General features: G+C 47.9%; 1 protein-coding gene across 2 annotated transcripts in view; it reads right to left on the bottom strand.

Annotated features, from left to right (window-relative positions):
- Lrrc20 (leucine rich repeat containing 20) overlaps nucleotides 1-13,660 on the bottom strand; it is a 95,473-nt gene that overhangs the window by 45,267 nt on the left and 36,546 nt on the right. For both annotated transcript variants that reach the window (XM_041655235.1, XM_041655236.1), the window contains exon 3: nucleotides 3,643-3,792. In XM_041655235.1, the coding sequence (XP_041511169.1) occupies nucleotides 3,643-3,792 (150 nt within the window). The remainder of the gene's footprint in view (nucleotides 1-3,642; nucleotides 3,793-13,660) is intronic.

Below are 13,660 nucleotides of genomic sequence, written 5' to 3' on the forward strand. Positions count from 1 at the left end.
CTGATAAGAGCCCAGAAGAAGACACAGCAGTCTTTTCAGTGCCAATACCTCCTCCTCCACACACGTAAAGCTCAGGGCAAGCATGTGTGCGTGTGTGTATGTGTGCGTGTGTGCGCACGTGCGTGTCTTCTGTTTAAAGAGAAATCACAACAAAGACTTGGGGACAGAGCTACCTCTCTAAGAGGCAAACGGGCCTTGGCTCCAGAACTCGCCCCTACAACTCCCCATCCTCAGCTCCTAGCCACCACAGCCAACAATCCATTGTGTGAAATCCAATTAGTTGGTCTGGTCCTTCCTTTTGAAACCCCAGGCTGAGGAATGGAGGAGTCAGGAGCTGGTGGGGACAGAGAAGAGAGTTCAGACGGCATCCTTCAATAGGTGTCTGATCCAATGATATTGGAGTGGGTTCAATGGTGTCGACGAAGAAGCCCTGAGCAGCATTTACCCGAAGCTGCTGATGAGGGACCTCTGAAAGCATTGCCTCCAGCCCTCAGTGCCCACACTTCTCTCGGGAACTATCAGTTCTGCCTAGCAGTCTACCCTTCTGCATTTCTCCTTGCCAGTGTCCGGGTACCTCGGGGAGCGGGGCGGTGGTAAGAATGAACATCCTGCCACCCAGAGCTCCTTCAGGGAGACACCTGGTTGCCTGGCCCACCACTGTTTCCCCACCTCCAGGCTCAGGCATGGAAGACTGCAGGGGCTTAAGAGATGGACTGAGGATCAAAAAGCACACAGGATAACTCCTCTGCCCAAGGAAGCCTCAACCCAACTGCTCTTCCAGGGACCCGGAGCACCTCACCACTTATCTCTCTAGAAAGCAAACACTGAGGCCTGAGGCTGTGGCTTCATTGGTAGAGTGCTTATCCAGCAGGATGAAGCCCTGGATTTGATCCCCCAACACCATATAAGATGGACATATGATCCTAACACTTAGAAGATGGAGGCAGAAGGATCATAAGTTTAAAGGTCACCTTCAACTAAATAGAGAGTTAGGTCAGCCTGGGCTACATGAGACCTTGTCAAAACACTAAAAGACCTTTAAGCTAATACAAGCACCCCATGAGGTGGCCCTCTTGGGGTCAAAGCCCTGGAGGTTCTGCTCTGGATCCTTTCTTAGCCAGGGCCTCTACCCTGATTCTTCATCTCCTTCATGAAGGAGGAAAACTAGAGGTCATGTCAGTATTTTACAAGCTAAATCTACATTGCAAATGCATCTAACTGGTTTTCCCATTACATAAAACCTGAAAAAAAGTCTCACACGCTGTTTATTTCCAGTTTCTATTAAATAATCAGCAGGAGTCAGCCATGGGGGAGCATGGCTATGACCCTAGTGCTTGGGAGGTAGAAGCAGGAGCGTCAGAAGTTCAAGGTCGCCTCTGGCTCAGTAGTGAGTTTGAGGTCAGTCTAATCTATTGGAGACTCTGTCTCAAGAAAATCAGATTGGGGACTGGAGGGATGGCTCTACAGTTAAGAGGACTGACTGCCCTTCCAGAGGACCTGAGTTCAATTCCTAGCACCAACGTGGCAGCTCACAACTGTCTGTAACTCCAGTTCCAGAGGATTCAGGACCCTCACACATGAAGGCAAAAATCACCAATGCATATAAAATAAAAATAAACTATTAACAAAAAGAAAACCAAGTCAGATACATGACCAGAAGAATGGACATCATCGGATACATGATCAGACGAATGGCCATCACCACCAGTCCATCTCCTCTTGCGGCATACACACTGAGTGACACACCAGTGGTGGGTGGGGACGTCCCCACTACTTCCTGCCACACACTCAGTGCAAGTCACTCATTACTCAGGCACTAGTTTCCTACACATCTGTGCTAATGCACCCAGAACTGTGGGTCTCGACTTTGGCTGTCAGCACTTCAAGACGGTCTGAGCCTGTCTCAGTGCCAAGGCCCAGGCTCACACTCAGGTGGTCCAACTCATCTGGTCTTGGGATGACGGCGAGTACAGCAAGGGTCCTAGGGTCGTCAAGGGACGGTCTGAGGAGCCTGCTGGCGGCAAGAATCCCACCTCAGCTCTGGAAAGAGACAGAGGCTGGGAAACAGACTGAACAGAAACCAGCCAGGTTGAAGTACATACACATAGATGCCTCTGGGGAAACGAGCCCTGCCCCGGCTTTCCCTCCCTACACACCCCCTCCAGCACAGGCACTAGAGCTTTTCAAATACAACTGTCTGAGCTCTGTGACCTTCACTCAGAAGGAGCCACGCAGACTAAGCCTGCCTCTGTGCTCGTCTGTGTGCACAGTGACGCTGGCCTCACCAGGTTCTCGCCTGCTTCACCCTGAGACATACCACTTCTTCCTATCTGCGACCAAGCTTTGCCCATTCATACCTGTCTCTCTGCCTTCTCATCTCTATCCAACACCCACAGCTCCCTGAGGAAGCCTGCTGTCAGCTAAGGTTTCTGCTGCTGCAACAAAACACCATGACCGAAAGGTAACGTGGGGAGGAAAGGGTTTATCAGGCTTACAGCTCAGCATTGCTGTTCATCACTGAAGGAAGTCAGGACAGGAGCTCAAACAGGGCAGGATCCTGGAGGCAGAGGGTGATGCAGAGAGCGTGGAGGGGTGCTGCTTACTGGCTTGCGCCCCCACAGTGTGCTCAACTTACCTTCTTATAGAACCCAGGACCACTCACCATGGGCTGGGCCCTCCCCTTCCATGATCACTGAAAGAGCAGTGCCTTACAGCTGGATCTCATGGAGGCATTTCCTCATCCGAGGCTCCTTCCTCTCTGATGACTCCAGCTTATGTCAAGTTGACACACAAAACAAGCCGGTATACTTGACCAGCTGAAATCAGGGGTCTGAGATATATTTGCTTGTTCTTCATGCCGGACCAGTATTTTGTGTTTGTTTCTCTAAACAGATGCTTTTCATACCCGTGGCAGACAGAGAGTCCCAGGAAGCAATAGTCCCTTTATTCAGGGGTCCTGTGCCTTCTGCCACTCTCCCACTCTAGCATCCATGGGGCAGAGAGACTGCGGTAGTGAGTACCACAGCCTCAGCATATCCTGCTCAGCCATCCAGAGATATTGCTGCAAAAGATCCAAAACGCCCACCTGCTGGCCTCCTGCCTAGCACCCTCCAAGAGCCATACCCAGTCACTCAGTGTGTGCCAGAGAGATAAACCAGCATTGCTGGCACCTGTCCCAACTGCCCTGAGAAAGCAACATGAAAGAACAACGCTGGGGATGAGAAGGGATCAGTCAGTCATGTCTCCTCAGATTGCTGGTCTGCCAGAATAAAAGCATCAAACCAGGACTTGTCTTCAGCCAAACTAACTTTGAGACAGGGTTCTCTGTGTAACAGTCCTGGCTGTCCTGGAATTCACTCTGTAGACCAGGTAGGTCTGGAACTCACGAAGATCAGCCTGCCTCTACCTCCAGGGATTAAAGGCATGTACCAACCACCCCGCCAGGCTCTGTCAATCTTATCGTTCAATCAGCTGGAAATAGAATTTGACCCAAACACTTCTAGGCACAAATCTACCTTCAAAGCCTACTCTTGGAATGATTTTTATAAGTCTGGTTGATCCAGGACTAGCTCTGGAGGGAGTGAGACCCTGAAGGTCAGGGGCTGGTCACACAGTCCTTGCCTGAGCTAATCTCTGGCCTACCTCGAAGCTGACTGAAGGTGGTCATGAACTTGCTGGTGAGGGACTTGAGTTCATTGTTAGCCAGTGTGATGAGGTGGATCTGATCGGAGACGTTCCTCAGGACCTTGTAGATGCAGATGGGGAAAGACACAAGCTTGCAGTCAGCCAGGTCTGCAGCAAAAGGAGAAAGAGATGAGAGCCATGAATCACAGCTTCCGAAGAACCCGCCCCAGATCCACGCAGACCTAAGCCAGCTCTGCCTCCAGCTTCTCCCCCTGCAGCTTCTCCCCCCTACAGCTTCTCCCCCTGCAGCTTCTCCTCCCTGCAGCTTCTCCTCCCTGTAGCTTCTCCCCCTGCAGCTTCCCCCCCCCCTGCAGCTTCTCCTCCCTGCAGCTTTTCCCCCTGCAGCTTCTCCCCCCCCCCAGCTTCCCGCCCTCCAGCTTCTGTGCCTTCTGGCCTGGCCTATAGCTCCACCAGCATTATGCCCCACTTGTCCCTCCTTCCACACTCTGAACCTTGGGTTGTCTCCATCTCTATTACCACAGCTGATTAGCTGGAATCCAAGAGGCAGAACCTTCAAGTCATAATAATAATGCCATGCAGGGCAGCATTGTTCAGGTCCTTCACTTACAGAATCTATTCCTCTGGAACCAAAGACCTGACAATGAGGCAGCCTCTCAAAGACTACTTCACGATCCCTGGCTTTGGGCACACACAACACTCAGACTCTGTGGTTTGCCCATCTTCCCGGGCCTGTATCCAATAAACAGAGAAGCCACTACACAGAGCAGGCTCATACTTCCCCAAGGGCAAACCACAAAGTCATCATATAGTTGAGGGCTGCCACCCTTCCCACATCTATACCCAGGAGACAGGAAAACAAGTGTTTCCATGCAGAAAACACAAGACATGCAGGCGTCTTCTGAAAACAGAACGATACAGCTGGCCACGGACTGAAAAATGGGTGACATGCCCATAAAAAGGAACACTGCTCAGCCACAGAAGAAATGTCACAGAGGCTGGTAAAGTACTTGCCTTGCAGGTACCAGGGCCTGCATGTGATGCCCAGAACCCATGACGGGGGCTGGGGAAGGTGGTGTGTGTCTACAATCCCTGTGCTCGGGAGGTAGAGACAGGTTTAGCCCTGGCACTCACCAGCCAGCCTAGTCTACTTCCTGAGTTAAAGGTCAGGGAATAACCCACCTCAGAAACTAGGGGAAAATAGATGGTAACCAAGAAACAACATACACACACACACACACACACACACACACACACACACACACGTGTAGATAAGAACAGGGCCCCCTGCCCACAGAGAAATACTATAACATGGAAGAATCATGAAAACACGGGGCTGAGCCAAAGAAGCCTGTCAAAAGCACCACACATCAGCCTGACTCTGCATATGTGAAATGTAAGAGGCAAATCCACCCAGACAGAAAACAAACAGCTGGTGCGTGTGCGGGCTGCAGGAGAGAGGGTCTGCAAGCGAGCGATGAGGAAGGGGCGGGGTTTCTTCGCTGTGAAATGTTCTAAAATTGGCCGGTGGCAGCAATTTTACAGCTCCTTGAATACAATGAAAACCACTAAAAGGATTTCTTTCCTCTCCCCTCCCTTTCTTCCTCTTGTCTTCGCTGCCTTATGGAGCATAAGCAGGCTAGCCTCAGACTCACTATGTGGCCAAGGATGAGTCAACTTCTGATCCTCCTGCCTCTGCCTCCTAAGAACGAGACATACAGGTGTGCCTTACCACAGCCAGTTTTACAAAGTGTTGGGGATCGAACCCAGCGCTTTGCATATGCCAGGCAAGCGCTCTACGTCACATGGATAAACTAGATCTCCACAAATCTGCATGCACACACAGCACAGAGGCTATGTTATTAGGCTGCCTAGCTCTCCCCGGGTACATAAGCTCCTGGAGCCTCAGCTTCCTCATTCTATAAAACAGCAACAGCATTTGACTGGCAGCTGCCAGGAAGGGGAACTATGATCAAATCCTAACTCACAAAGGGCCTGGCAGACACCTAACTAGTGTGTTACAATGCTACCCTCTCCACATCCTCTACCCCACTGTGTTCAGACCTTTTCTATACTTCAAGACTGGCTCCCTCCAGACCTCTTCTGGGAATCTTCCTGGAGCTTCCTTGTTGCTGGTGATTGTCTTTTGAGCCCTTGGGGCTCTCACCAACTGTGGCAGCACCATCTCAACTCTTCTCCACACAAGCCTGGCTCTCATAGGTTGCCATGGCTCCAGAATAAATGCACAAGTGCAATAATAATCCCGTACATCAACAATAAAATAAGGGTTTTCATTCATTGTTATTTTTCTGTTGTGCAGCACTGGGAATTGAACCTAGGTCCTTGGGCTTGTTGGGCAAGTGCTCTGCCACTGCGCCATATTCCTAGTAGAGGGCTTTTAAAGGTCCTATTCCTAAGAGCAAAAATAGAACAAAGCTCGTGGAAACGATCATATAAGAATCATGATTATTCCTCACACACTAATTGAAACCCTTCTCAAGTCACTTTCCCTGGGAATCTCTACTTTTGGTCCAAGTCCTAGTCAAATGTCACCTGCTCCATGAAGCCTCGCGCTGCCCTAAGCAGCTGTTCCTCCAGCCAGAGTGGCATGCACTTAATCTGAGGTTTTATTAACACATTTTTCTATCTGTTTTCAGGTATTTTTAGGTTTGTATGTGAAGACATTGATAACAAGAAAAAGTATTAAATGATGTTGTTTTCAAAAAGGAGATTTGATTTCTAAGTTACGCATATGTGTGTGTCTTCGTGTGTATGCATGCATGGATGCACAGGTGCCCAAGGAGATCAGTGAAGGGGGTAGGAGCCCCTGAAGCTGAAGTTACAGGCAGTTGTGATTCATCCTGCATGTTGGTAACTGAACTCTGGTCCTCTGAATGCAGCAGGGACTCTTAAGCATTCACTGAGCCAACTTTCCAGCCTGTGATGTCTTCTGTTGTTTGTTAGTTTTTGAGACAGGTTTCTCTGTATGGCCCTAGCTGTCGTGGAACTCACTCTGTAGACCAGACTGGCATGAAAAAAAGAGATCCACCTGCCTACCTCTGCCTCCCAAGTTCTGGGATTAAAGTTGGTGCGCCATCAGCGCCCAGCTCCACATTGCCTTTTTTTAAAGAAAAATTGTGATAGAATGTAATAGAATGTCTGCTGTGTTTTCTACCCAGTGAGTAAACAGAATGATCTGAAAAGCAAGGCAGGGTTGCAGTCACTTCAGAAGTCACACTAATTACGAGAGGGCAAAAGGATAAACATCATAGAAAGAAAATGTTGAGCCCAGAAGGTTTAGCACAGAAGAAAACATGTCATAATTGAATACTAATGGAAGCCTCACAAACAAAGCAAGGAAGGGAAATGCTCATCGGCTCCCTCACATAATAGCTGGGGAAAACAAAAGAGACTCCCTGAACAATCAAATTCTTTATCTCCACCAGACAACTCAGAAGGAATCCGAGTTAGAGTGTCTATGTGACCTCACATAAGGCGCATATAAGACAGGGACAGGAACAAGGAACAGAGCAGAAACTGCATAAAAGATAGACCACTGAATATTAAAAAAAAAATAGTCAGGCGGTTGTTGTACACGACTTTAAATGCCAGCACTCAGGAGGCAGAGACAGGGGAATCTCTCAGAGTTAGAGGTCAGTCTGGTCTACAGAGTGAGGACAGGTAGGGATATATAGAGAGACATTGTTTTGAAAAAACAAAAAATATATAAAGTAGTAACAATAATAATAGCAACAACAAGGCAGGGACTGGCAAAATAACTCAGTGGTTAAGGGTGCTTATTAACCTACCGCAGGACCCAAGTTTAGTTCCCGGCACCAGACAGCTCATAATCACCAAGAGACCCAATGTCCTTGTAAGCTTCCAAGGGGCACTGCACACACATGGCACACACAAAGACACATACACAACACACACACACACACACACACACACACACACAAAATTGGTCTGTAGATCTTTTGGCCAGGCAGTGGTGGGAGGCAGAGGCAGGGGGATCTCTGTGAGTTTGAGGCCAGCCTGGTCTACATAGTGAGTTCCAGGACAGTCAGGGCTATCTAGAGAAAACCATGTCTTGAAAAAAATGAAAAGAAACAAAGTAAATCTTTTAAAGAAAATAAGGCAAACAATGGATTATGCGAGAGTTTATAAGTAAGATAAAGAAAAATGAAAATGCGTAAGACAATAGTATAAAGAAAAATTAAAACTATTCAATAAACAGAAGACAGTTACAAAGGGAAACCATAAGTCATAAACAAATGCACAGCCTTACGTGGGCTGAAGCTGCTCCCCAGAACATTATGCTGAGTTATAAATCTACTGAACAATAGCCCCGTGCTTTACAAACATACCTTGCTAATACGATCGGGGGAAATGGTATCCACTGGTCTACTCTGCAGTTCTTTGGGTAATGACACTAATTACATTTCATAGTCAATTAACCATCTTTATTTCCCCCGTGGAGCATTCTGCTCACATCTTTTGTTTTTTCGTTTGGTGTTCCGGAGTGCTTTCACTAAAAGCCGAGTAAAGCTCGGTCGTCAACAACCGTCTACCCACGTCTGTTGGTTATTTTCACATTCAACAGCCCGCGCTTTCCCAACTTCAGAGTTCACACAACGCCTTCCCAATTTTATAGTTCACATTACAGAGATTGGATACTTGTTTTCTTTCTTCCTTTTTCTTTTTCAGTGCAAGGCTGGCCTCTACCTCACGGTATAGCTGAGCATGACCTTGAATTTCTGATCCTCCTGCCTCTACAGGTGAGTGCCACCAGGCCTGCTTTTATGCCAGGGATGAAAACCAGGGTTCCACACATGCTAGGCAAGGCTCTAAGGCTCTACCTACATCTTGAGCCCCAAGATCGGCGATTTTTTTAAACAAAATATTAAAACTAAGCTGACTGTGAAAATGTGTGCCTGTCATCTCAACTACTTGGGAGACAATCAGAGCCTAGCAGATCAAAGCCAGCACGATAACACAGAGAGATGGTGCTTCAAAAAAAAAAAAAATCTATGTACACAGCAGTTTCAACTAGATAAAAAGTATACAGGCTTGGGAAAGACGATCTGAAGAAAAGTAACCAGAGTTCTAACAGCCATTATTTCAGAGTATTTGATTGTTTCTTACCATGAACTGTCACAATGTTTGTTTTACTAAGTAAAATACTGCTATGTATTTATACAAAACAATTTGTCAAAGACAGGAATATCCAGTAGCACTTCAAGGACTGAAAAAAAAAATCTATGTATCACAAAATGAACTTTCATGGGGAAAAAAAAAGCCTGGCAAATTTAAAGATGACCTAGGCAGTCACTTTCGTGTAAGACTAAACAAGGCACGGCGCCCAGCTGCCAGAGCGGGAGGATGGGCGCATGCAGCAGGTAGGCCAGAAAAACAAGGCCTGTCTGAAGCATCCTGGAACGGTCTAGGTAATCACTCCTCCACAGTGTCTGTAACTGATGGTGTGTTTAGCCTCCCAAGTTTACAGCCATTTAGGTGGCATTCTCAATTGGCGCAGACTTGAAATCCTATTCAAGAAGATGTGAATGATTTGAATAAAAGCATCTAGGAAGATGTCATTAGTGCTAAGGCAGACAGAATGACTTATAATGAGGTACTTTTTATACAATGTCACAGTGAAGTTACGGGGAACTGCCCATTACCATATCCAAAAACACACTCTGGTATATGCCACCAGAAAGCCCGGAGTCATTAGATATGATTACAAAAATATACCATTCGCAGAGAAGTTTGTTGATTTGGGAAACCATGAGTGAAATTGATCAACCGTGAATCAGTGTGCTCCAGGTTTCCAGCTTCTGGGAGCTGTTGCCCAGGGTAGGGTGGGCCTACAGCTGTCTTTAGTTATTTCTGCTCCCTACAAGTAACCTCAGTAAAACTCATTGGTTCACCAAGTTGGACTTTGGGAGCATCTTTACTGTGATCTGTCATGGACCTCCTATCTGGGGTGAGCAGGCACGTGTTGTCTCCCTGGGAGGAAGAGTTCTGTTACACTGCAGCCAGTTTCTACCACCTTTGGTTCAGTCTAACCTTTATAAGCATGTGCATCTTTTTTTTATTGTTTTTATTCAGCTACATATTGTTCTCTGCCCCCCCCCCCATTCCTCTCCTCTTCAACCATCTCCCATGGTCCCCAAGCTCCCAATTTACTCAGGAGATCATGCCTTTTTTTTCTACTTCCCATGTAGTTTAGATCCATGTATATCTCTCTTAGGGTCCTCATTGTTGTCTACGTTCTCTGGGATTGTGAACTGTAGGCTGGTTGATGCCACTGGTATGCTCCATCTACTCGCAGGTCAGGATGCCTGCCTCTGCTGGGACAGGGTTAGGGAGCCAGGGCACCCATAGGGGAAGGACTGTCCGGGAATTAGGCAGTAAGATCACTTTGGCATGCCATTCTAAGGGTGAGAACCCAGGTTTGGGAACTAGGTGCTGGTGGCAAGCAAAGCTATTGGGCATCAGAAATAGGGCATCATGGGACCAGCAAGATGGCCCAATGGGTAAAGGTGATTGCTTTACAAGCCTGATGCCCTGAATCTGAGCCCGGAACCTATGCAAAGATAGAAAGAAAGAAGTGAATCTTACCGCGTTGTCCTCAGAGCTCCTGTGTTCCATGAACAATCTTCTATTTGAAGCACGATTTTATAAGTATGTCTACAAACATTAAGCTTTAAAAAAATTATTGTTTGAAACAGGGTCTCATGTAGCCCAGGATGACCCTGAACTTGCTATGTGACTGAAACTGGCCTTGAACTCCCTAAGCTCTTGCCTCTATCTCCTAAGTGCAAGGATTACAGGAACATACCACAGTGCCCATAAATGCTTGCATTTCTGTAGCATTTGACAGATTCTTTTTTTTTTTTTTTTGAGACAGGGTTTCTCTGTGTAATAGTCCTGGCTGTCCTGTAACTAGCTCTTGAAGACCAGGCTGGCTTCGAATTCACAGAGATCCACCTGCCTCTGCCTTCCGAGTGCTGGGATTAAAAGAGTGTGCCACCACTGCCAGGCCATTTGACAGATTTTTTTAAAAAATGTAATTCAGTAACTTGTCTTAGTCACTGTTCTGTTGCTGTGAAGAGACACAATGGCCACGACAACTCTTATATAAAAGAAAGCATGTAACTGGGGACTGGCTTACAGTTCAGCAGGGAGCATGGCAGCATGCAGGCACACCCCAGAGTAGGAGCAGAGAGCTACATCCTGATTGACAGGCAGAGAGAGAACCTGGGCCTGGGATCCTGAAACCTCAAAGACCATTCAAAGTGACATGCTTTCTCCAACAAGGTCACACCTCCTGATCCTTTCGAATAGTGCCTCTCCCTGGAGCTCAAGCCTTCAAATATATGAGCCTATGGGAACCATTTTTATTCCAACACCCACACTTACCGTATCGTAATCTTGTGTGTATGTGTGTATGTGTGCAAGTGGGTCAGAGGCCAGAGGTCAAGGTTGGGTGTTTTCCTCAGTCCCTCTTCACCGTATTTTTTGAGACAGGGTCTCTTAGTGAACTGATGCTCACTGTTTTTGATAAAATGGCTCGCCAGTGAGCCCCAGCAATGTGCCCACCTCTACCCTCCACGCGAGGGTCACCGACACAGAGCTATTGCCGTACAGCAAACACTTCGGCCTACTGAGCATCTCCCAACCCCATCGTCTTCCTCTTTTTAATGAAATTTAAAATAAAAAGGGTCAAAAGAACAGAGAGGAGCAGACCCCCAGAAGATAGGCGGGAACAGTTGAACAGTGTCAGGGCAGCAACTGTGAGGTAGAGGAGTGCACAATGGGCCATCAGTCCCCAAAGTGAGGGAAGTGGGCACAGAGAAGAGCCATAAAGCCATTCAAGTTATTTCTAAGGCTCTTCAAAGTAGGCTGTCACCCTGAGCAGAGTCCCGAAGTGGCCAGCCCACATCCTGCTCATCATGCCTGTACTCATGACCCTTCTGTATAGCTGGAGGAAGGGGGCAAGGCTGGTAAGACTCAGCAAACTCAAAGAATCCGAGTTTCAAAATGGTCATGTAAGCTTGTTGAGATGGCTCAGCAAGTAAGGGCATTGGCCGCCAGGTCTGACAACCAAAGTCTGACCCTGAGTTTGACCTGATGGAAGGCGAGAATCAGTTCCTGCAACTTGTCCTGACCTCCATACATACGCTATGGCACACATGCACCCACGCAGACATAAGCAAATAAAAGAATATAATAGACCTGGTCGTGGTGGCGCACACCATTGTTACCGTCAATCTTGACTGTCGCTTGATGGGCTCGCTAGGTGCCTAGGATTAGCAAACACATCTGAGTGAGGAGCTCGGCTAGGGAGAGAGATGCTGAAGGGGATGCTCTAGTTCAGTGCTGGAAGCCTGGATGGAGGGAAAGCAGGGAAAGGAGAAAGCCTAGTAGAGCACACCTGTGGTCCTCCCCTCTCTTTCCCAGAACCAGCTGCTCTGCCATGTCATTTCCCTACCAGGATGCTCTGAAACCACAAGCCAGAGTAAGTCCATTCTCCATGTACTTATTTACGACAGGTATTTTCCCACTAAAAATGATGTGAGGGCCCCAGTCAGTTGTGACCAGAGCTGGCAGGCAGACACAGACTTGGAAAGGGGGTGGGGAAGAAGCATGGGCTCTGGGGTAGGGGTGGGGGTGTTTACCCACCTTCTTCAATTCGTTTGCTCAACTTCTGCTGCAGTATCAAAAGGGGTAACGGGTTTGAGCAGCAGTCATAACTGAGAATCTCCCCCAGTTCGGGCCAGCTCTCCACTGATCCAATGATTTGATTTTCACTTTTTCACAGAATTTGCAGATGGCCAGCCAGTCACAGCCCACCTGAGTCTAGATAAATCCTTAGGCAGGGCCTTTAGGGAGACCTGTTCCTGTTTTCAAACAACTGGCTTACTGTGGCTCTCAGCAGGGAGACTCCAGCTTCCTGAAGGCAACCAGCTGGTGACTCACTCTTAGTTGGCAACCCAAGGCCACCGAGAGAGCATCTCTTCCACTTCTAGTCCCTCTTAGTCAGCGCCCCACAGCCTGTGAGGGCTCAAAGCTGTCACTATTCCCTGACAAAGCAGCTTCCTGTCAGCCAGCACAGCCCCTGGAGAGCCTTCCACTTCACTCCCACACGAATGAAATTCCTCCTTCTTTCGCTCACCCTTTGTTGTAGGTCCACTGATTCTCCGTGGTCAGACAATTAACCAACAGGAAGGGAAGAAAATTATCTCATTCCACTCTTCCAGTCTGAGTTAAACAACACACAAAGTGTCTGAAGCTTGCTGTGGCCAACTGCTGGAAGTCACTGGACCGCCCATCCTGGCCCTGCAAGGAGGCTCATCTAAGTGCCAGGCCCTCATCTAGAGGTATCCTATTCCTGTGATTTTGTTGTCACTATTCCCAGGGACTCCCACCTGTTCCCTGCATCCTGCAACCCCAAACTGCCTACCAGAGGCGTGGGGTACCTACTCAGGGCATTCTGGCTGCCACTGACAGCGGATTCCTTCAACAGGTCCACTGGTCCTGATACAAATATACTGCATGTATCCAGCTGTATCTCCAGCCACACTGCACAGAGTATTATCCCTGCTAGGCGAAGAAGTCATGTTCTCTGGACAAGAACATGAACATCCAGGTACCCAGGCATCCTGGAACAAACCTCCACTTTGTCTAGTCACCTTTCCATCAGTACATGAGACGCAATATTCTTGGAGTTTATGCTTTTAGGGATGGTGACCATATGGCCATAAGTAATATCACTTTATTACTTCACATATGCCAACCCCCCCTTCACATAAGGAAACCGCTGCTAAGTGACTTTTTCAAGGGCTGGGGAGTAGCTTGGTGGGAGAGTGCTTGTCTAACATGGCTCAGTTACTAGGACCACACACACACACACACACATCTTGCTCACCGTCCTCCATTCTTTAGCTTGGGGGTGGTTATAAGGCTAGGAGTTGGGGGTAGTGAATCTGGACCCAGGTTAGGCAGATGG

This window comes from Microtus oregoni, unplaced genomic scaffold (assembly GCF_018167655.1).
Source record: "Microtus oregoni isolate MIOR12 unplaced genomic scaffold, Mior012 000007F_ref0000211, whole genome shotgun sequence".
NCBI classification, from domain to species: domain Eukaryota; kingdom Metazoa; phylum Chordata; class Mammalia; order Rodentia; family Cricetidae; genus Microtus; species Microtus oregoni.